The sequence below is a fragment of the Mercurialis annua genome, linkage group LG3 (genome assembly GCF_937616625.2).
Source record: "Mercurialis annua linkage group LG3, ddMerAnnu1.2, whole genome shotgun sequence".
In the NCBI taxonomy this organism is placed as follows: Eukaryota; Viridiplantae; Streptophyta; class Magnoliopsida; order Malpighiales; family Euphorbiaceae; genus Mercurialis; species Mercurialis annua.
In genome coordinates, this window is record NC_065572.1 from 2,817,853 (window position 1) to 2,839,760 (window position 21,908).

General features: G+C 31.7%; 2 protein-coding genes across 2 annotated transcripts; one reads left to right on the plus strand and one right to left on the minus strand.

Annotated features, from left to right (window-relative positions):
* Nucleotides 1-1,344: 1,344 nt before the first annotated feature.
* Nucleotides 1,345-4,381, minus strand: LOC126673434 (probable disease resistance protein At4g33300). The gene is made up of 5 exons (XM_050367581.2): nt 3,593-4,381; nt 3,075-3,478; nt 2,626-2,981; nt 2,328-2,533; nt 1,345-2,241 (listed from the first exon to the last, which is right to left on the minus strand). Exons 1-5 carry the CDS (start codon nt 4,284-4,286, stop codon nt 1,436-1,438), a joined length of 2,466 nt encoding a protein of 821 aa, XP_050223538.1. The 5' UTR covers nt 4,287-4,381; the 3' UTR covers nt 1,345-1,435.
* An 8,811-nt stretch (nt 4,382-13,192) lies between these two features.
* On the plus strand, nt 13,193-18,978 carry LOC126673402 (autophagy-related protein 18h). Its single transcript, XM_050367537.2, has 9 exons — nt 13,193-13,610; nt 14,250-14,708; nt 14,963-15,406; nt 15,685-15,930; nt 16,013-16,798; nt 16,879-17,054; nt 17,452-17,576; nt 17,659-18,174; nt 18,691-18,978. Exons 1-9 carry the CDS (start codon nt 13,431-13,433, stop codon nt 18,693-18,695), a joined length of 2,937 nt encoding a protein of 978 aa, XP_050223494.1. The 5' UTR covers nt 13,193-13,430; the 3' UTR covers nt 18,696-18,978.
* The last annotated feature ends 2,930 nt before the right edge of the window (nt 18,979-21,908 follow it).

A 21,908-nucleotide genomic window follows, 5' to 3' on the forward strand; every position in this document is an offset into this window, starting at 1 on the left:
AGTCCTTCATTTAGAGAAAAATTCATTTTTAATTAATCTCTAATTAATTTAGGTTAAAAATGAAGAACTATTTTAAACTTTTTTTTAATGAAAAGAGGTTAATTTAGTGCCTCGGGGTAGAGGTGAAATATAAATACATACGTCATGGTATAAATGAATTTTTTCCTAGGTCAGGGTATAAACGAAAAAAAAGTTCAAGGTGAGTGGTTTTTAAGCAATTAAGCCATTTAATTTAAAGCACATTTACCTTTCAGGTCAAATTTCTTCATTTCCTTTCTAATTCTTTTTAGAAATTCATTTCTTTTTTCTAAAAATCATTCAAAAAATATTACGGTTTTTAACGAACTGAACTGAATCGAAATATTTTAATTTGGTTAATTCGGTTTTGACATTATTTTGGTCAATACGGTTTGGTGACTGAAATTTTTAAAAACCGAACGGTTTTGATTTTTTGGACGGTTTGATGATCAAACCGACCATTGCTCACTCCTATTTTAGTCAACTGAAATATAAAAGTCAGAAAGGAAATAGTCGTTTTTTAAAATTTATAGAGAAAGTAGTATTTTGAAATAAACCTCCTGGAATAATAATAATTAAGGAAATTATATTTGACCAGAATTTTGTGGACATAATATAGACCGAAATGGCATCTTTGTAAAAACTCAAAACCAAATGTCATGCAAAGTTTTACTAATTAATTTAAGGTTTAATGGCAAAAAAAACTCAAATCTTTACGACTTGTTGTAATTATATCCAAACTTTTTAATTTTTTGCAATAATATCCAAATTGTATTATTTTATTGCAATAATATCCAAATTGCACTTTTTATGTGAATTTTTTTGAGTTTTTTGTCATTTTTTGAGACTTTTACTATATTATTATACATCAAAACATAATAATAGCCTAATATTTTAATTGAAAACAACAAGTTTAGCCATCAATTTGACTATTATTGCTACAAAAAATACAATTTGAATATCATTGCAACAAAAAAATGCAATTTGGATATTATTATAAAAATTAAAAGATTTAGATATAATTGCAATAAGTTGTAAAGGTTTGGACTTTTTTTACTATTAGGCCTTAATTTTATTCTTCCTGAACAATTAATTATTAACAGTTTCCCATGCTGAATAATGGATAAATAATGAATTAATGTTGTTATGAGGCGGTTTCTTGTGTACTTTTATGTTTTAGGTATGGAATAGCAAAGAAGTCCTAAAGATTAATGTTGTTGTATCACAATAATTCGATGCCTCAAATGGCGAAAAAAATTCTTCACATGCGCAATTATTTTGATTTAATTTTCTGTCAATCAAATTTAATCAAGCAAAGCATGTCGCTAGTTGAAGTATTTTATTTTTCTAATTGATGAAGTATTATTATTTACATGAATATGTACAAGTATTAGACATTAGTGCAAAATTGATTACTCTACTCGTCAAGCCAGTCTAAACTAAAATGTCTTTCAGCAACTTCAACATGAACATTATTATCCTTCCTTAAATCCTTCCATGACCAAGAAACCTCTTCGTCGCAGATCACGCAGCGTAAACACTCCAAGAACTCGACAGACTGAGGCACATTCCAAATCTGGGGACATTCTCTCATGTCAATCTTCTCCAATCTTGTCATTTTACCAATTTTCTCTGGAAGACGTTTAAGATTAACACACTGCGAAATATCTAAGTACTTCAACCAGACAAGTTCGCATATGCTCGACGGAAGCATCTTTAGAGTCGGACAAGCATATAGCCGTAAAATTTGTAGGCATTTCAGGTTGCCTGAGTCCGCCGCAAGTTCTTGGAGGTTGTGGCAATTGGTGATGCTTAGTATCTTCAATGACTGTATTTTGCTAATGCTGGGAGGCAACTTGATCAAATCGTCGCAGTGATCGATTGTTAATTCTAAGAGAGATGGAAATAAAGTATCAGCTTCGTCGAGGCTGTTATTGATCTTGCATAAAATGAAGGATATTTTACGCAGATTTCTGTATAGTTCCGTATGTGAAATCGAAACTTTTTCGAGCCAAAGGCTCCTTAAGTTTGTCAAATTAGAGAATGTTACAAAATTGTGGACTGTTGCGTTGCTTGTGCTGTGATTTATCACTATCAAAGCTCTGAGCTTCGGCATGTCATCGATGAACGGAGGCAGGAAATACTCGTTCGCCGAGAAATTTATGATCAGAACTTCAGCCTTAGGGAAATTCATTCTGAACCAGTCCATTTCTTTCATCTCACCTATTATAAAATCAAAACAAATAAATAAAAATCGGATCTCAAAATGCATTAGTTGAAACAAAATGCAAGGGGAAATAGTAAAATACCGGTATGTACCGAAACAATTTGAGCGTTAAACGGCTGATGAGCATTTCTATCCCATTCTTTTGGAATCTCTGCATCTCTTCTAGGCATAAGCAACCTCCTCCGCTCACTTACATCGCCACGATTGGTCAAATGAATAGCAAGATCACGCAGCACATCGTGCTGAGTGATAGAAATGTCGTAGTAACTGCTGTAGAGATCTCCACCTCTGCGTGATCAACACATAAAAAATCATTGAGATGCTCGTTATTATGTCCGCTAAATAACAGCGTCAACAATACAAGTTTGACATGAACATACCGCGAATCCTTCACCAAAGTGAGAAGATTCTTGTCAGAAAGCTCGACAAGGATAGCAAAAGCTTCTTCGTCGTCGAGATCATGTATCTCGACCCACATATTAATGAGAACATCAAGAGGGATCTTCTTGTCTTCAGGAAAACATCCCAAGTCCAAGAAGCATTCTCTAACTTTTTTAGGCAAGAAATTAATGCTTAAAGCCATTCTGTCAAGTAACTTGTTCTCATGGGACTCACAAATAGGTTCACTTCTCAGTAATCTCTTCTTTGCGCTTAACCAATACATTTCAGGTTGGCCCCTCAGCGCAGATCCGATCACTTTGAGCGCTAACGGAAGCCCTTTACATTCATTTACAATCTGTCAAACAAGATCATCATCATCAGCAACATGAAAATCAATGAACTAACTGATTAGATAAACAGAACACAGATCGGCTTAATTTAACATTACTTGCTTGACAAGATTGGCATCAGCAGAAAGCGGAATAGATTGTTGTCCGAAAGCAGAGAGGCAGAACATCGAAATTGCTTCATCTCCTCTCAGCAATTCTACTTGATAGCTAGCACTGATAACTGATGCGAATTTGAACCTCGAAACGACAAGTGTTTTGCATCCAGCTACCTTAAGAGTTAACTCTTCGAGAACAGAAATTGACCACACATCATCTAAAACAACTAATTTTCTACCTCCGAATCTCCATTCAAACTTTGGGGGATTCCAATTAGGCATCAGACTGTTAACATCCCCATCTACATCATCATTTCCTGAAACAAATCTCCATATTTTTGCCTTCAATTGCTCCACATTCGGAGACTGTGACACTGTCAGAAACAGAATTCTACTCTGAAAGTAACCTGAAAAACAAGATTACAATTGTCAAATAAAACCGAGGCTGCCAACAATCGGACTCTAGATATTTCGATCATCGATGTCAATAATAAACACAAAACCAATCAAAAAAAACTTACTTCTAACTTGATCATCTCTGCAAATTTCATTAACCAAAGTAGTTTTTCCAGAGCCACCAATCCCACAAATACCAACAACTCCCAAATCATCTCTCCCAATAATCATTTCCTTCACTTTCCTCTTCCCAATCTCCATGCCAACGCCCAACAGATTTACCAAACTACCCTCCCACCGCTCATGCTCAACTTCAACTCTCTTCACAGCATCCTCCATCCACCCGCCACTTCCGGCCCCGATCTTCATAGCTCCAAGCCTCTGCTCCAGTCTTCTCGCAGACCCGTCAAGCCTGTCAAATCGTTCCGCCGTCTCAAACCTCAAATGATGCACGTCAGCCAGCACATGAGCTTGGAGAGGTCCATTAAGAAACCTCGAGACATTTTTTTCCAACTTCTCCATTTTTCTAGCGAGCTGCAGGTTTTTGTATGCGTTCCATCTGTTCGAGGCTAAGATCTTGTTGGCCAGCTCGTGGCCTTCGCGGAGAGTCTCGGAGAGGCGGTCCAGTTGGGCCTGGCGGAGGGCGGGAAGCTCTACGCCGGAGTGTTTGATTTCTTGAATGATGGGGAGGAGATTGTTGATGTTGGTTATAAGAGTGTCGGCACTTGTTTTGCATAATAAGGATTTGCGTGAGATTGTTATCAGCATTTTGAGAAGCTCGGTGGCTATCTCGCCGGCGAAGAAGTCTGTTACTCCCATCACTGGTTGGTCTGTCCAATATACTGCAACTGTATTAACTGCCCATAACAACTGCTATGTAGTATTTTTCATGGTGAGTTGCAATGGAAATTAGACCTCTGTAACTTGTTTTATAAGCAAGGCAGTGGCAGATTTGTAAATATCATCAGCTTATAAATGCAATTATTGTTTGTGGACGCGGGAATTTATCAAAATCATTGACCGGAGAAAAAAAATTGTACGATGGCTATTCTTCATTAATGGTGACAAAAGGTTGCCCACCTAAGCTATGAAACCATTGACTTGCTAAATCCCCATTTTACCCTCATGAACTCTTCATATTCACGAGAGAGTGACTGTTGGTGTGTTCATTTAATCAAAGGTTTAGTGAGAGGGATGGAGATATTATATTAAGATGATATGAAGAGATTGAGTCAAATTCAATGGCTAAATTGTTTGAATTAATTAAACATATCCAATTATCCATGTGTTTAATCTATGGCAACCAACACAAATTCAACTCACGAGTCAGGATTGCCGCTTAACTCTTCACATTAGGAATCAAGAATGCAAATCTTTTAGTTTCTTTAATTTTTAATATTATTTTAATTATCGTAACTAAAAGATCACAATGTATTGAAAAATATTCATAAACTCATAAAAAAGGTAAAATTCCCGTGTTTTAGTGAAATACACTAACTCGCCCTTTAGTTTTTTAAATCCATCCAAATTTAATAATTGTGTTGTTAATCTATGCATTTTATCAAAATTGATTTAATTATGTCTAAAATAGTAATTAACTATGTGAAGTTTTTTCAAAACTGAAAAAAATGGTAATTAAGATGCCACATGATTCGGATATACTTCTAAAAAATATTATATTGATTTAAAAAAAATTGGATAGATTTCCAATAAATTAGTCAAATTGAGGTAGATTTACAATTTTTAAAAGGTTTGGATATATTTTTAAAAAATTAAAGATTCGGATTTTTAATGTGTGATTTTTATCATATATGACATTCAACTATTTCCTTCTCAAATGTAAACGTTTATATTGGACTGCTCGACTTTAATCAAAATTCAATTTCACATTGTGATCTTTATTAGAACAATTTCACTTACCACTCTCCATTATTTATCCGAAATTATTTTAACCATATTTAGTCGAATCATGCTCTTATATCAACCATTCAAACTCAAAATGTGCATAGAATATAAAAAATAAAAATTTATAATGAGAACTATGATTGTTTTCCAAAAGTTACATTCAATTTAAAATTTCAAATAAATAGATCAATAAAGAATTTTTAGTTAGGTTATCTTTTAGTTTAAAGTGAGATATTCTTTGTATACTCAACTGTTACTGTACTGATCCTTGGCACTACACAAAATGGTCTAAATGCACATCAGCATATAAATGCAATTATTGTGGATACTGAAATTTGTCAAAATCATTCGGAGAAAAAAATTACACGATGGCTATTTTTCATTAATGGGGACAAAAGGTTGCCCTCCTAAGCTATGCTCCATTGACTTGCTAAATCCCCATTTTACCCTTTGTATCTTATTTTATTTTGTTTTGAAATTGTTACCATTTGCATTTAATTTTGGCCAAATAACCAAAAAAAGCCGAACCTTTTATGAAACTTTCATAAAAAATTAAACTTTTTAATTTTATCGTTGGGCCGTGTTTCAGTTCCAATCATCCGAAAAAACCAGCTAAGCATCATTGGCTTGGTCAGCCTTTACCTGACCAACTACCTCTAATAATTTCGCTTATATAAATATCATCGGGTGAGGGACTGGAACTCCAGTGTAAGTAAATTAGCCTTCAAATTATTACCTACTAGTGCTATGAATCTTCTGTCACAGGTTGAACCTTTTTTTAATTTGTATGCCTGTGATGTTGGATGTTTATGGAATTGAGAAAGAAAGCATTCATATGGCCTATGATGTGGTAAAGGGAGGATATTAGGGGAAGCATTGTCCTGAAATGCATGATTTCGTTTCAATTATGTCCAACTATACAATTTTGCTTATGTGGCGCTGATGTGTGGCATTGCCACATCAGCGCCATATTAGTGTCACATGAGCAAAATTACATATTTAAATATAATTGAAACGAAATCATACGTTTCGGGATAAATTGAATAAAATTAAAAGATTTGGACTTTATGAAATTTTCATAAAAAAAATTGACAGTTTTTTATCATTTAGCCTTTAATTTTACATGATAATAGAAATGACTTTTTCTCATACATGAGAAATGAATGAGTTCTTTTCGCCAATGAAAATCATTCATGCATTCAGTTTAATAAAAATCAATTTTATTCCCGTTTTCATTTGATTTTTACGCTCATTCTAATATATGATCCTATTTATGATCTTAAATCCATCGGATGTTAAAATTACATGTAGCTATGCAGAAATACGGGTGTGAACCAAGTTCGTCATATAAGATTATGAATCATCTAATTATCGTGTGATACGTGGCATAAATAAATGTTACAATCAATTAATAAATATCATATTAATCACTTCGATGGACGCGACTGATTAATAGAAATAAAAAAGATGTCCCATAAATTGCGTTGGGTCAGAAAGCAACCCAAGTGAGCTCATATGTTGACTACACAATTTATATGTTCATATTCTTTTAATTGTGCGAGTGATTATCCCTTTCAATTGACGGTCTTTCTCAAGCAATCCAATTCAACACTAAAGTCTTCAACTTAATTGTAACTTCGAGAGAGGATACACTAGACTATTTTAAATGCATACATAAAATTCCTACTAGCAAATGAGGGTTTTTGATATTTGGCACCCAAAATTCCAACGCGTTCCGCATTGTAGCAATGCGGAACACGTGGCGTTCCAAATTCCTACAATGCAGAACGTGTTAAGCAGCTGATTAATTGCTTAATCAGCTGCTTAGCAACGTTCCGGGTTGTAACAATGCGGAACGTTGCTTCTCCCCAATGATTGGGGAGCACTTTTGTCTCCCCAATCATTGAGGAGATGCAATGATTGGGCCAATCATTATTCAAAAAATAATAAATTAAAAAACAATATAATATTAGCAAACGATATATATTAATAACGATTTTAACAAACGATCTAATATTAATTTTTTTTAACCAACGATTTTAACAAACGGTTATAAACATTAATTATTTTTATGAGTATTATTGATGTTTTTTTTCATTATTCTTAGAGATAATGGCTATCTAAAATGATTTTGAAATGTTTAGTTATAAATTATAATTGACTAAAACTTGATCCAAACTATATTTCTCTAATTTTGGCACAATAGCAGCGACACTGAAAAAGAGTAACAAGTATCTGAAATTCTCATAAGACCTTGAATTCTATAATGTTTTGTTGTACAAGCATGTGGGATCATATCAAAATGTTACAACTAACATAACAGATAAGAAAATAGTTTTAAAATTTGTTGAAGCTTGTTTTAAAATTTAAATTATGAAACGATTAGACAAACAAACTTGTTGAAGCATGTTTTAAAATTTGAATTCTTGCATGTCTTTTGACGAAAAAAATAAACATATCTCCAAATTTCAATTCCTCTATATGTTTGTTAGCCTCTGATCTGTTATTTTTTTTTAATATTGGACGTTGTTTAAATTGTGCAACATAAACAGAATTCCTCCACAATAACCTACAGAAAATGCATCTAAAATCATTAATAACATCGCCTAAATTTAATTTTTATGCTTATCTAAATTTTAGAAAAATAAAGTCAATGAAACATATATATAATCGTTTTGCTTCAAATGTTGCATCCCAGTTTTTGCCATATCATTCCACAAGTATTCCTGTACTTGACATATATTCTAAAAAAGACTGAGCATAATAGTAAAGAATTAAAAGTTGAGGCCTGGATACTACCTCAAATTAAAAAAAGAAAAAAATCACCTTTACAAAATCACTCTTTTTTTTAATAAATTAAATATTTTACCTTAAATACTTAAACATTAAATTAGTAATGTATATCTTTTGTAGTATATTATTTTGATTTTTTTTTTAAATTAAAGTGTATTTTATCTCAGACTACGGTATGACTTCCTCAAACATATTACGGTATAGCAAAAATAAATAAATGGCACGATATACAAGTTTCAGATCCAATTTTGAGGTATTTTTTGGTTAGTTTTTGCACTTTGTCACTTTTTGGGCTGGATCAATGACTACATATAAGAGGCCTGGTTCATGCTAAAGGCCCAACATAAATCGTTTGATGCAATTGCATCTTAACTATAAAATAAAACAATGAAATAATTATTATATCCGGGAAAAAAAATTATTATAAATAGATTGCAATTACACCTTTTTTTATATTTTAAATCTATTTTATTATACTTATGTTGTTTGTAAAGTGGGTTCTTTTCAAATTTGATTTTGAATTTACAGATCTACAAAACCTTTGGTTGCCTTTACAAGTCGAGATTAATTTTCTCATCGACGGTTTGTGAAATATGGCGAAACAATTAAGTAATTTAAGTTTTAGTTTTATAAGACGATCTGCGAATTGAGCGGCACATCCATCAGCACAAGTTTCTCATTGTATCATATCACAAGAATGATTTAATAACTTTTTGGAATTTTTTATTCTTGTAATTGTTTTATTGGCTTAATAATATTTCGGTATTAATGGAAAAAAAAAGTCTTTCATATGTATTTATTTTGTTTTTCTTATCTTTGATAAAAAAAAAAAGCGAAGCGAAGAAGGATAAAATTAATTATTTGTTAACATCTGTAATTTTTTTTCATGATTGATGGTCAATTAACTAAGAACATTCATCAGGTAATATATTAAAAATTAGATTATGTATATATTTGAAATATCATATCAATTTATGCAAAATAAAAATACCTACATAATTCTGAATCTTTGGTTATATTAAGTAAATAATATATATATATATATATATATATATATATATATATATATATATATATATATTTAAACAATTTTACTTCTATTTTAATAACAACATAGAAAAATAAATATAAATAAAAAAGGAATATAAAAATATATCAATTTTATTATTATAAATATACACCAAATGTATACAAAAAAAATCAAATTTTTGTAATTCTATGAATGTTTATGAAATCATTGTTTGTGTATTTTTAAAAAGTTCTATATTTATACAAAATATAATCAGTCAGTAATGTTTTAATTTTTTTTAATTTTTCTAATATTTGTATGACGAACTCAAATGGTTTTATTGCAAATGGGCTATTGTTTTATGGATCTTAGCGAACTGAGGTATATTTTTTCTTATATGTACATCAAAATTGTGTACAGTCAATCTTATAATAATTAATATACATGATGAATTAAAAATTTATTAATTATTAAAACTATTAATTTATTATTAAGATGAAATACTGAAATTCATTTTCTAAAATTTTATTAATTATTAAAATTATTAAGTTATTTAGTATTAATTATTAGAGGTCTACTACGGTATTTTTTGTCCGAATTGAGTACACGAATTTTTTTAATTAATGTTGTTTAACTGTGATTTCATTTAAACTATAAGCACGCTTTATCAATTTTATTGGTTTAGTCATTTCTCTGATTACCTCACAGTTTTACCATAAAAAAACTAAGATGCGTCTTGAGGCCAGTGAAGGGTTAGCCTAATAGCTAAGTGCTTCTAAGTGCACGAGGTCCGCAGATCAAACCCCGACTCTCGTAAGTTTGTCACTAATTTTCCGTCAACTCTAACTAACATCTGATGTAATTAGCTTTTATATATCGATAAAAAAAAGTGTACATTGGAGTGTTTTTTTTATAATTATATGAGGTGTCCTGAACGGGTTCCAACTATAAAACGACACCTTTAAATCTTTCACATTCAGATTAATCCACACTCGAGTCGGATAGGTCTCATGCGGGAGAAAAAGCTCTATCCTTAAATTTTAAACGGCTGCATACACGAGTTAAGTTTAAATCCGCGACTTCACTTAAATTAAGAGAACACCTTACCAACTCAATTGCGTCTGAAGTTATAAACGGAATGTATTAATAATACTATATTATGCAAAAAGAATTAAAAAAAATAGATGCATAATCTGTCTCATTGTATTATTTTAATCAAATTCATAGTAAAAATCAAGTTTATACATGCATATCTGCTCCCCCAACTTTTGTCTCTTAGTACATATTATTTTTATCTTGATGTTCTTTCTTTATCTTTACTCATTTTGCCACTTCATTTTTATCAGGACTGTTATAATTGTACATTTTTAAAAGAGTTAATTATATATAAAATCACCACATTTACACGAATTTTCAAAAATAATACGACCTTTAAAACGTGTCAATTCAGGGCATCACTTTTCATTTCTTTTCAAAAACAACATGAGCACGTTTTTTGATAAAATTTTGCTGATTTGGACACCCGATGGGAGTGCCATGTCATGCCACGTCAGCAAAAACGTCACAAAAAATGTGTCCGTGTTATTTTTGAAAAGAAATAAAAGGTGGTGCCCTGAATTGCCACGTTTTAAAGGTCGTGTTATTTTTACAATTTCGTGTAAATGTGGTGATTTTATATATAATTAACCCTTTTTAAAACTACAATATAAATTAATATTTTTTATTTACTCTATTACTAATAGTGAAAATTATCATTAATAATAAAAAAAACTAACTAAACAATTCCTAATACTGAATGTGCATATATCAAATAAGGCATTATTAAAATATAACTTTTAAAACAAGATCAAGATTATATTTTTTTCTGTCTTTGATTATTTTTCATTTATATGTACAGTAAATCACATATTGAAGGAGGTTTTGATTTAGATTTATATAAAAAAATATTATACATTATTTACTAATCATATAGTTAATCTCCAAGTTATGTTTTTATTTTTAGAAAAAATTAATAATCAATGAGGTATTTAATTAAAGTTATAGTGGTGTTAAAATCTAAATTTTTTTAATTATTTAAAAATATACTATTTAAACTTTTTAGAGGCTATAAATCTATTATAATTTAATCAAGCTGCTGAAAATTTATTTGATTTCTAAAATTAATTTAATTGTGCTTGTGTGACAATTGGATATGTATTTTTTTAATATTTACAAAAAAAGTTGCGAATTAAAATATCACATAGTTTAACTAAATCAGTCTTAAAAAATATTAAATTGATTTCAGAAAATTACGTAGGTTTTTAATAAATTGTCCAATTTGTTAAGAGCTGTTAAAAGATTTGATTTTAAAAATTTAAAAATGTTTGGCTTTTTGACAAGTAAGTTGAAAGGTCTCATGATTATGAAATTGTCCTATTTGGTAAATATTTTTTCCAAACTGTTTATGTGGACAAATCCGGATCCAACGGCTCTAAAAAATCAAAATAAGAAGACTTTAAGAAAACAAATGCTATTATAAAGTAGTGTGTTTTGAGGTAATGAATCTAATTTGATTATAATTAGGTACATTTGATTAAGAAATAAATAAAGATTATTCTTATCCTCAACTTTCGTAACGTAACCAATATCTCCTATTTTCAAGTCCCTTTATGTTAGGGGTGGGCAAAAAAACCGGTCAAACCGATTAACCGAACCGAAACCGGAAAACCAAACCGAAAAATGTGGTTAACCGGTCCAACGGTTTAGGTTTAGGTTTTGATTTTTAGTTTTCATGGTTAATGGTTTAGGTTTAGGTTTTGGATTTCTAAAAACCGTGGTTAACCGGTTAACCGGTTTATATATATATATTCATATATTTTTAATAATTAATAAGATATATTTTATGATCTATAAAATAATATTGATTTTATAATATACACAATAAAATCTAAATATAAAAATATATTGATATATATTTATTTAGAAATATTTATATATTTTAGGAGATTTTATATATGAAAATATTGTAAAAGAAATTTGTTTTCCTTATTAAAATATTTACTTAACAAAAATAGGAATATTTAAGTCTATAAATAGTAGAAAGTGGACGTGAACAACACTACAAACAATTCAAAAAATACAAATCTAGCTTTAATATTACTCATAAATTATTTGTAAATAATAATAGTTTTAAATATTTGCATTGATTTAACTATTTATAAGATAGTTTAGATTTATATTTTTTTAATATAATTTGAATTTCTATAGTTTTTTTTGTTTGCTAAAAAATCAAATAGAACTAAAAATAGATCTTTTTTTGTCTTTAATTTTTCTAATGGTTATATGGTTAAAAACCGCAAAACCGAAAAACCGAACCGTTTTTTATGGTTAACCAATTTACCGGTTAACCGTTTAAAATTTTAGGTTTAGGTTTTTAATTTTAAAAACCGTATTACAATGGACCGGTTTACAAATTACCCTCATGCACCGGTTAACCGGTCCATGCCCACCCCTACTTTATGTCCTTATTTTTCTTCTTTCATTTCAATTGCCTCCTTCTAATTTTATCATGTTTTAAAAAGATCATTTTTTATTCTGTGATGTGATACTCATCAAAAGGCGGCGACCATTTTTTTAAAATTAATTTTCAAATAAATATTATTTAATATAACTAAACTAATGTTTTATTTTTAAAATCATCAAAATGTGTTAAATCGATTCCGAAATAGTTAGATTTAAAAAATTAATTTTCAAATCAATTTGATTTAATATAACTAGACTAATGTTTCATTTTCAAAATATCAAATTTATTAAATCGATTCGAAATAGTTATATTTATTTTAAGCTTATTTAAGGTTTTTTTTATCAAACAATCTAACTTTAATGTGATGTCTACCAGTTGCTTCTTTTATAATTTCAATAACTCGAGGCACGCCACTGATATTTACACAAACTTCATAAATTTCCCAAAACTTGCTTATGTTACACTCTAGCACAAGAAAATAATAATTATAAATACCCCATTTCCATTTTAATTTTAATTTTTCGAAAAAAAAAAACAGCAACAAGAAAACACAAAGGAAAAGCAAAGAACCGTTTCTCTCTCTCTATCTTCCAAGGTCAAAACTCAAACCAAACACCAATAATTCCGTACCGGAATTTATCTCCACCGCGACGACTCTCTGCTAACCGCCGATCGTGGTGGCGAACAACTCTTTTTTACCGGTAACTCTCCGGTGACCGGCTGATAGTTTATTTTAATTCGTGTCTGATTTATTATGAAGAATAACGGAAAAGCGAATAATAATAACAAGAACAGCAATAACGGCAATGGTTTTCTCCCTAATTCATTGAAATTTATTTCTTCTTGTATTAAAACTGCTTCGTCCGGTGTCCGGTCAGCCAGCGCCTCTGTCGCCGCTTCTATTTCCGGTGATAATCAGGACCGGAGAGACCAGGTTTTACTTCGCCGTTCTTTTATGATCGTTTTGTGTATTTTAATTGAATTTTTGGTTTTCTTGATTTTAGAATTTTTTGGAAATGAATTTAGTTCATTGCATGTATAAATATATGACAATCAGTGTAGTTTAGTGGCTGTGATTTGATTGAAGTGTTGAACTAGTGTTTATTTAGAATGTGGATAGCAGAGGCATTTATTTACTGAGCAGATTAGTAAAGAACTAAAGATTAATGCCAATTTAGGAACTTAATCAATAATTAAAATGTCGTTAGCGAAGAAAATTGATTGCGGAACCGAGCTTTTAAATTATTTGTAAATGTAATGATCTCATTAATGTAACTAATAATTGAAAATGTATCTTTGATGGTCCTCAGTTTAGATAGGCATAATGAACATTTGAACCCTTCTTTTTCGATATTAAATTGAATCTTGAAATTGAATCGTGTAAGTGTAATTACAGATGAGGATTGCAGTTTAACATCCAGTATGGTTACACTGTTAAACCTTTGGTGTGTACTTAAGCAAGTCAGCTGTACTTTGACTTGATGTATCTTTTAGTTGATAAAGGCCCTTATAAAATATGCACCGATAAATATGACTTGTCTTGGAGCTTGACTCTTTTTTTTTGGCTAAACAGGTTCTTTGGGCGTCCTTTGACAGATTAGAGCTTGGTCTATCTTTCTTTAAACAAGTTCTCTTACTTGGCTACTCCAATGGCTTTCAAGTCATTGATGTGGAAGATGCTTCTGATGTACTTGAACTCGTTTCAAAGCGAGATGATCCTGTTACATTTTTACAGATGCAACCCCGCCCTGCAAATTCTGAGGGTCATGAAGGATTTAAATCATCACATCCTTTACTCTTGGTTGTCGCATGTGATGAATCGAAAAGCTCAGATCATATGTTCAGTGGGAGAGAAGGTTCAGTGAGAGATGGCTATAATGAGCCTCAAACAGGAAACTTTTTCATCTCTCCTACTACAGTGCGATTTTACTCATTAAGATCTCATAATTATGTTCATGTTCTGCGATTTCGCTCCACAGTGTATATGGTTAGATGCAGTCCGCATGTAGTGGCTGTGGGCCTTGCAACACAAGTAAGGATGAGAATGTTTTAAGTTTTTCCCGTTCTTGCTCTTAATACTACTGTAAATGAGAATAGTTTTGTGGAATATTGACCAATACTTTTGAAAACTACTCTGGCTAAATATGATTGCAGGACTGCTGCCAGTTAATAAGGACACTGGTTTCTGGAAGTTTTTCTATTTCGATTGATGACCGTGTTAGCTTAATTTGGCTAAGGCAAACACTTTAAATTTGGCTAATGTCCTTTTCTATATTATGCTGGCAGATATACTGCTTTGACGCTCTCACTCTTGAAAACAAATTCAGTGTCCTCACTTATCCTGTCCCTCAGCTAGGAGGCCAAGGGTTGGGTGGCGTTAATGTTGGATATGGTCCAATGGCTGTGGGTCCCAGGTGGCTAGCTTATGCTTCCGACAACCCCTTGGTATCAAGCACAGGCCGCTTAAGTCCACAATGTCTTACTCCTCCTATGGGTATTAGTCCATCAACTTCACCGGGCAGTGGGAGTCTGATGGCTAGATATGCCATGGAATCCAGCAAGCAGTTGGCTTCTGGCTTAATAAATTTGGGAGACATGGGCTACAAGACTCTGTCTAGGTACTGTCAAGATCTAAAACCTGAGGGTTCTGGCTCTCCTGTATATTCTAGTTCCAGTTGGAAACTTGGTCGAGGTGCAACACAATCTGCAGAAACAGATAATGCTGGAATGGTTAGTTGGCTAGTTGTATATCTTTTTTAATATATGATATATAAGGATGGTGCAAGTCATGTGACTTAAATGTTCTTCATTTAGTTTAGCTAGGTTATATGTTTTAGTTTTTCCTGTGATATAATCAAGTTAAGCTTTAGTTTCCTGTGAAATAGTATTTAGAGAATTTTAATGTGGCTTTATAATTTTGATGCACTAACCATGTGTAGTGCATGTCCTTTTAGTGCTTAAACATCAAGACGCCGATTACTTTCTCTTATGCAATCGGTATAATGCAGGTGGTTGTGAAAGATTTTGTTTCCAAAGCTGTGGTATCACAATTTCGAGCTCATAGTAGTCCAATTTCTGCTCTTTGTTTTGATCCAAGCGGTACACTTCTAGTATCTGCCTCAATTCATGGGAAGAATATAAATATTTTTCGGATTATGCCATCCTACTCTCAAAGTGGATCAGGCACTAAAAGTTATGATTGGAGCTCTGCTCATGTTCACCTTTATAAGCTCCATCGTGGCATTACACCAGCTGTATGTACTTGCTTCCTCTATCTCTCTAACCTTGTTATGCTTTTGCATCATCGAGAACTTTATTTTTATGCTTCTTATACAGGTGATACAAGACATTTGCTTTAGTCATTATAGTCAGTGGATTTCCATTGTTTCATCCAGGGGAACTTGCCATATTTTTGTACTTTCTCCTTTTGGTGGTGAGAATGTTCTTCAAATTCACAATTCCCATGTAGATGGGCCTAGCCTTTTACCAGTTCTATCTCTACCATGGTGGTCCACTCCATCATTAACAGCAATTCAGCAATCTTTTTCTGCATCACCACCATCTCCTGTTACCTTATCCGTGGTGAGCAGAATTAAGAATACTGGCTGGCTCAACACAGTTAGCAATGCTGCAGGGAAGACCTCAGTGCATTCTGGTGCTATTGCTGCTGTTTTCCATAATTGTGTACCTCAAAATTTGCAAACTCCTCACATGAAGAAGGTTAATGCTTTGGACCACATATTAGTTTATACTCCTTGTGGCCATCTAGTTCAATACAAATTGCTGTCATCAGTTGGGGGAGAATTTAATGATACTACTCCAGGAGTTGGACAAGCTACTTCTACACTGGTACAAGATGAGGAATTGCATGTAAATGTTGACTCTGTTCAGTGGTGGGATGTCTGCCGTAGAGCAGATTGGCCAGAAAGAGAGGAATGTATTTCTGGAATTACCTTAGGCAGACAAGAAACTACTGATTTTTCCATGGAAACATCTCAATATGAAGATAATGATACTGGAAACATAGAGTCATTGAAGTCCCATGAACAGTCTCACCTTTATATTTCTAAAGCAGAGGTCCAAATGAGCTCATGGAGGATACCGCTTTGGGAGAAATCCAAGGTATTGGTCATTGTGTAATTTTGAGATGTTTATACTCGCCAAGTTTTAACTTTGTTTATATTTGATTCGTGTATTTGTAGATGTCTTTCTACATAGTTAATCATATTGAGGCTTTGGAAGAGAATATCACTGGAGATTGTGCTGGTGGGGAGGTTGAAGTAGAGAAAGCTCCTGTTCAAGAGGTTGAAATCAGGCGGAAGGATTTACTGCCTGTTTTTGACCATTTTCACCGGACCTTCTTTAACGGGCATGGCAGGTCCGTTCACTTGTTTTACTCATAATCACTGTGGTCGAAAAAGATGGTTAATTGATATTTCTCAGGCTGTGTCGTAAATGTACTTATAATATGGGCTTTGCTTTTGATTATATCTGATATATGATGGCTGGAGGTTTCATTTACTGAATAATTTTAGTCTAACAAAGTTGATCTTGCACCTTTTATTTTTATTATCAGGAATGCAATGCTTCAACTCATCAATTCTCTTATCGTCCTAACTGTTTTTTGAAATGTGTAACTCATATATGGAATTTTAAAAAATAGAACAATATGTAGTGGTTATTTTTAGGGGAAAGAAGGATTCTAAACAGCTATCATGGAGTATCAAATCACCAAAGAAACTTTCAAAAACAATTTTCGTTTGTTGGTTGTGTAGGTATGTCAGTGGTGAAAGATACCCAACTTTATTCACTAGTCCTGATGATTTGAAAGAGTCAGAAGATGCTGTTAGTTCCCACTCTAAGTTAGTTTCAGATGGCTCAGTGTCTAACTCTGATAATGGTATGGTGATCTCTTATGTACATAGATTGTATGGCTTGATTTGAGAAATTTGTGGCTCATTCATTCTTGTAATTGTCATCAGGATCATTAACAAAATATTATCCTCTCCAATCTGATAAAAATAACGTTGGCAAAGGAGGCATTCCTGTTATGGCATCAGCTTCCCGCTATAAAAATTCTATTAATAAAGATGGTGGTTCAGATTCTTTTAAGCAGTCTCAAATGGGTATTTCTCCTGAGGATAGTAGTTCTGTTGATAGTGACATAACATTTTCAACAAATGGCTCACGTTCTAGAACAATCGCAAAAGGAATGCAATCTTCAAATAGTGGTGTGACTAGTGACGCTTCAAACACAAGTTCCAATCGTTCTGACTTGAGCATGAACATCATAGATGAAGGACCAACAAATGATTCACTGGATTTTGAGCAGCTGTTTCAAGAGGGTTACTGTAAAGTATCAGCCATGAATGCATGTCTTGAAGCAACAGAAGTAAGTTTTACTGGCAACAACAGCAGTCCTTGTGATTTAGAGAAATCTGAGGAAGATGGTGACAGTGACGATATGCTCGGATGTGTTTTTGCTTTCTCTGAAGAAGGTAGGTCGCTGTAAGCTTTCTCTAAAACAAATTGTTACCTCAATTATCTGGAGAATTTAGATACTAGTCATTCTTGTCCTTGTTGAATTTTATGTCTCTATTTTGCTTCTAGCATTCTTTATTTGTCAGCATGTTTACAAGAAAAGTAGATAGGAATCTCCAATTCAGTCTTTCAAGATGAAGTGTTCATTTAATGTTGGATTGACTAGGAGTTTCACCATTGCGTAATGAAGGTTAATCTAGAAGTTAAAATAGGTTGCTTCTTCTTATAGCTTCATTTTGTGTGTAATAAATTAAGGATTTTGTGGTAAGACTTGTAAAAGTTGCATTGCATGTCTTCAAAGTGTTCCTTTAATGTGGTTTCTCTCAATGGGTTTGTGTTTCCTTGCAAAAAAATTCATGGATATTTGCTATTTGTTCATGATTTATTGCATTGTAAAACACATTATTAGTTAACAGTGTCTTCATTGGCTAAAGTTTCTAAGTAATATTTGCAAGTTTCTCTTTGGCTTGCAGGTTGACTGTCTTCCCATTTCCAACTCTGCTGAATTGTTACCGCCTTTCATTTCAATCAGTCTGTTGGGACTAGGTTGGTCAAGCGTAATGGAGGGTTAGATACTAATTGATAAAAAAAATTCCAGGTAATCTCCTCATAATGTTGGAAACGTTACCGACTGATTAATAGAAAGATCATTGCTAGTGCAAATGCCTGGCTTCTCGTCTTCTAATTCTCATCATGTACATGCTGTAAATTGATATTTATAAAACGAAATTATTTGTGTGAAAAGTTCATTCTGTTCTGTATATTCATTCTTCCAAAAAAAAATAAAAAATAGAAAGAAAATAAAGAAAAATTGAAGGATCTTACTGTTCCTGTGCATATATATCTTGTTCTTTTGTCTGTTCAGATATCTGTCTACACCTGTTATCTAAGTGTTCAAATTCTCTTGCGGGTCGAAATTGAAAATTTTGTTTTTTACATGTGAAAGCTTGTACGAGTGTTTTGTCTTCTTTGTATGTTATCTCATCCAGAGAAGTGACATTTTGGCACGAAAACTGTATTGTCTTTTATTGCATCTTCTGTTAGGCTTGAGAAGCATGTTGTTTTGCACCGCCTAGTGCTGTCATGGTGTGGCACTTAAAATTGCATGTGCAGTGGTAGTAGTAGATATGAGTCTAGAGCTCCACAATGGTTCATTTCAGCCCTTCAATTTGACATGAAAGATCAAAACTGTCCAAATTGGTAAAGTCGGATTATTGTATTCCTGTTGGCAAATAACAGCGCCCGTGGCGTGGGTTTACATAGGAGGAAGTCAAATGATCTATTTTTACCAATTTCTGGGTTTATTTGTCCAAAATCAGTAATTTGAACACTTTTGATCCTTTGTGCTAAATTGGAGGGGTGGAATGAACATTTGCTGGTTTGGGTAGGGCATATGTGGTTCAGACATTCTTGCGAAGTAGTGTTGTCTGATGTGATGAATAAATGTTGAGTGGCAAAACATTATTACCCATCTGGGCAAAACTGTTGAACACTTTTTTATAGCCAACTAAGGTTGGTAGGAAATATTTATCTTGGAGTCCCACTTTTAGTTTGGATTTTGGATCAAAAGAGGAGTTTTATTTTAATTGATAATTTTTATTTACAGTATATTTTTGGTCAGTTTTTTTGTCCTTATTAATTACTAACCTTTGATGTTGGGTAGTAATACTAATAAGTATTAAATAATAAATACTAACAAAAGTATTACTAAGAAAATAAGTATTCTTTAATGATAATTAGATTAGGATAGAGGGAATTTTTTAAATCAACAAAAATTTATTTTGCTCCTCAATCTTGACACAAAGGATCAAAAGATTTCAAATTTGTAGTTTTGGATTAAAAAAAAAATAGTTTGTAGTTTTGGGCATTTTACAACCTAACCTAGATGTTAGTTTTGATGGTCAAATGTAAATTGATTCAAAATTAAACAATTTGTGTATTTTTGTTTAAAATTACCAACTTAAAATTCTTTAACCTTTTGGTTCATTACTATTAAAGATATGATTTTAGGTTTTATAAACCAGTATTAATATTAAAAAACGCCCTCATTTTGGTAAATAGGACTAAAAAGGTTTTCTTCTATGGCTATTTTGTTTTTCGTAAAATAAATATTCTTTTACCTACAGTCGACCCTCTAATACTTACTATCCTGGAATAAATTACAACTTTTTTTTTTCCAATTGTGAAATACACAAAATAGACTAAAAAAAAGTGTTGGGAGAAGAGTTGAGAAGATTGATTAAAGGCTGGACTTTGGATACCTAACCAGATATCCCATTTGTTTGTATTGTTGTGGCCTGTAATGGCACCATCAACAACTTATTTGGCCCCCATTCGGATGCCTATCATCTCAATATTATTATAACTACACGGTGGTCCTCCCCATTCCAAAATCTCTATTCATTCCTCAAATCTCCTCAACATTTATTTCTAGTAAAAAAGATTTTGAACTTTAAACTTCTTTGCATATTTTAGATAATATCATAAGTTTTTCAAAATGTATTAAAACGAGTGTTTTAGCCATTTTTTGGGTTATATAATTACTTATAACGCTCCGAGTAATTTTTAATTTTTACGATGTGATTTTGCACTTTAATTGCACATAAGTATATTATTTTTGTGTTCCATAGTTTTTTATTAATATGATAATAAATATCAAGTAAATATGATTAGCTAAAAATATTTAGTTGATATATATTTTTAATGGCGAAATATTAATTTTAAGAAGTTTATATATTAAAATATACATAGAAGTGAAGCGGAAGCGCATAATAAAGGAGACTGTTTGGGCTTGGAAAAATATTGGTGCTCGTTTTTTATTCCATGAGCTAGTGATATAAATTTCTATTGGTTGCGGGTGTGAATATCGACTTCTGCAGTCTGTGGCTTCAGCTGATTTAAATTATATAATAGGGAATGGCTATATTTTATTGTGTAACATAATTTTTAGGGTTACATGTTTTATAGATCACTGAAATATAGTATTTTTATAAAATGGTTATTGAATTATAAAAAATTACAAAATAGTTACCAAACTATAGTATTACTATAAAAAAAAGTTACCGACTTATAAAAAGTTATAAAATAATTGCCGAACTATAGTTATTTTTATAAACTGGTTATCGAACTATTAAAAAAATAATACTTCAGTAGGTGTTTTGTAACTTTTTATAGTTTCATAACCGTTTTATAAAAGAATTATAGTTCGGTAATTATTTTATAACTTTATATAATTCGATAACCGTTTAGTAAAAACACTATAGTTCAATGACCTAAAAATATTTGATCCTAATTTTTATATCTATTAAAGAAAGCCATGCTTTTAAAAAAAACTCAAAATTGTAGTTGTTGGCATCATGAAATCAATTAATGAAACCTAAAATAAAATGTAACCCCACAAACACAAAATAGTATCATGAATGCATAACGCCAAGTTGGGCCAAGTTTTTGATTAACGCCAAACCCAAATATCGTTTTCAAAGACAAAACACACACGCGAGACCCTACCAATTTCACCTTCTTATTTTTTGTTTTATTATTTGTCTTAATCACACTTCTCTATAATAATCTAAATTTTATCAAATCTCAAAATAAGTGACTACTAATGATACTAATTCCTTTCCATTAAGATAAACAATTTTTTTAATTTTAAACATTTACATATATGAATATATTCGCTATTTTATATTAA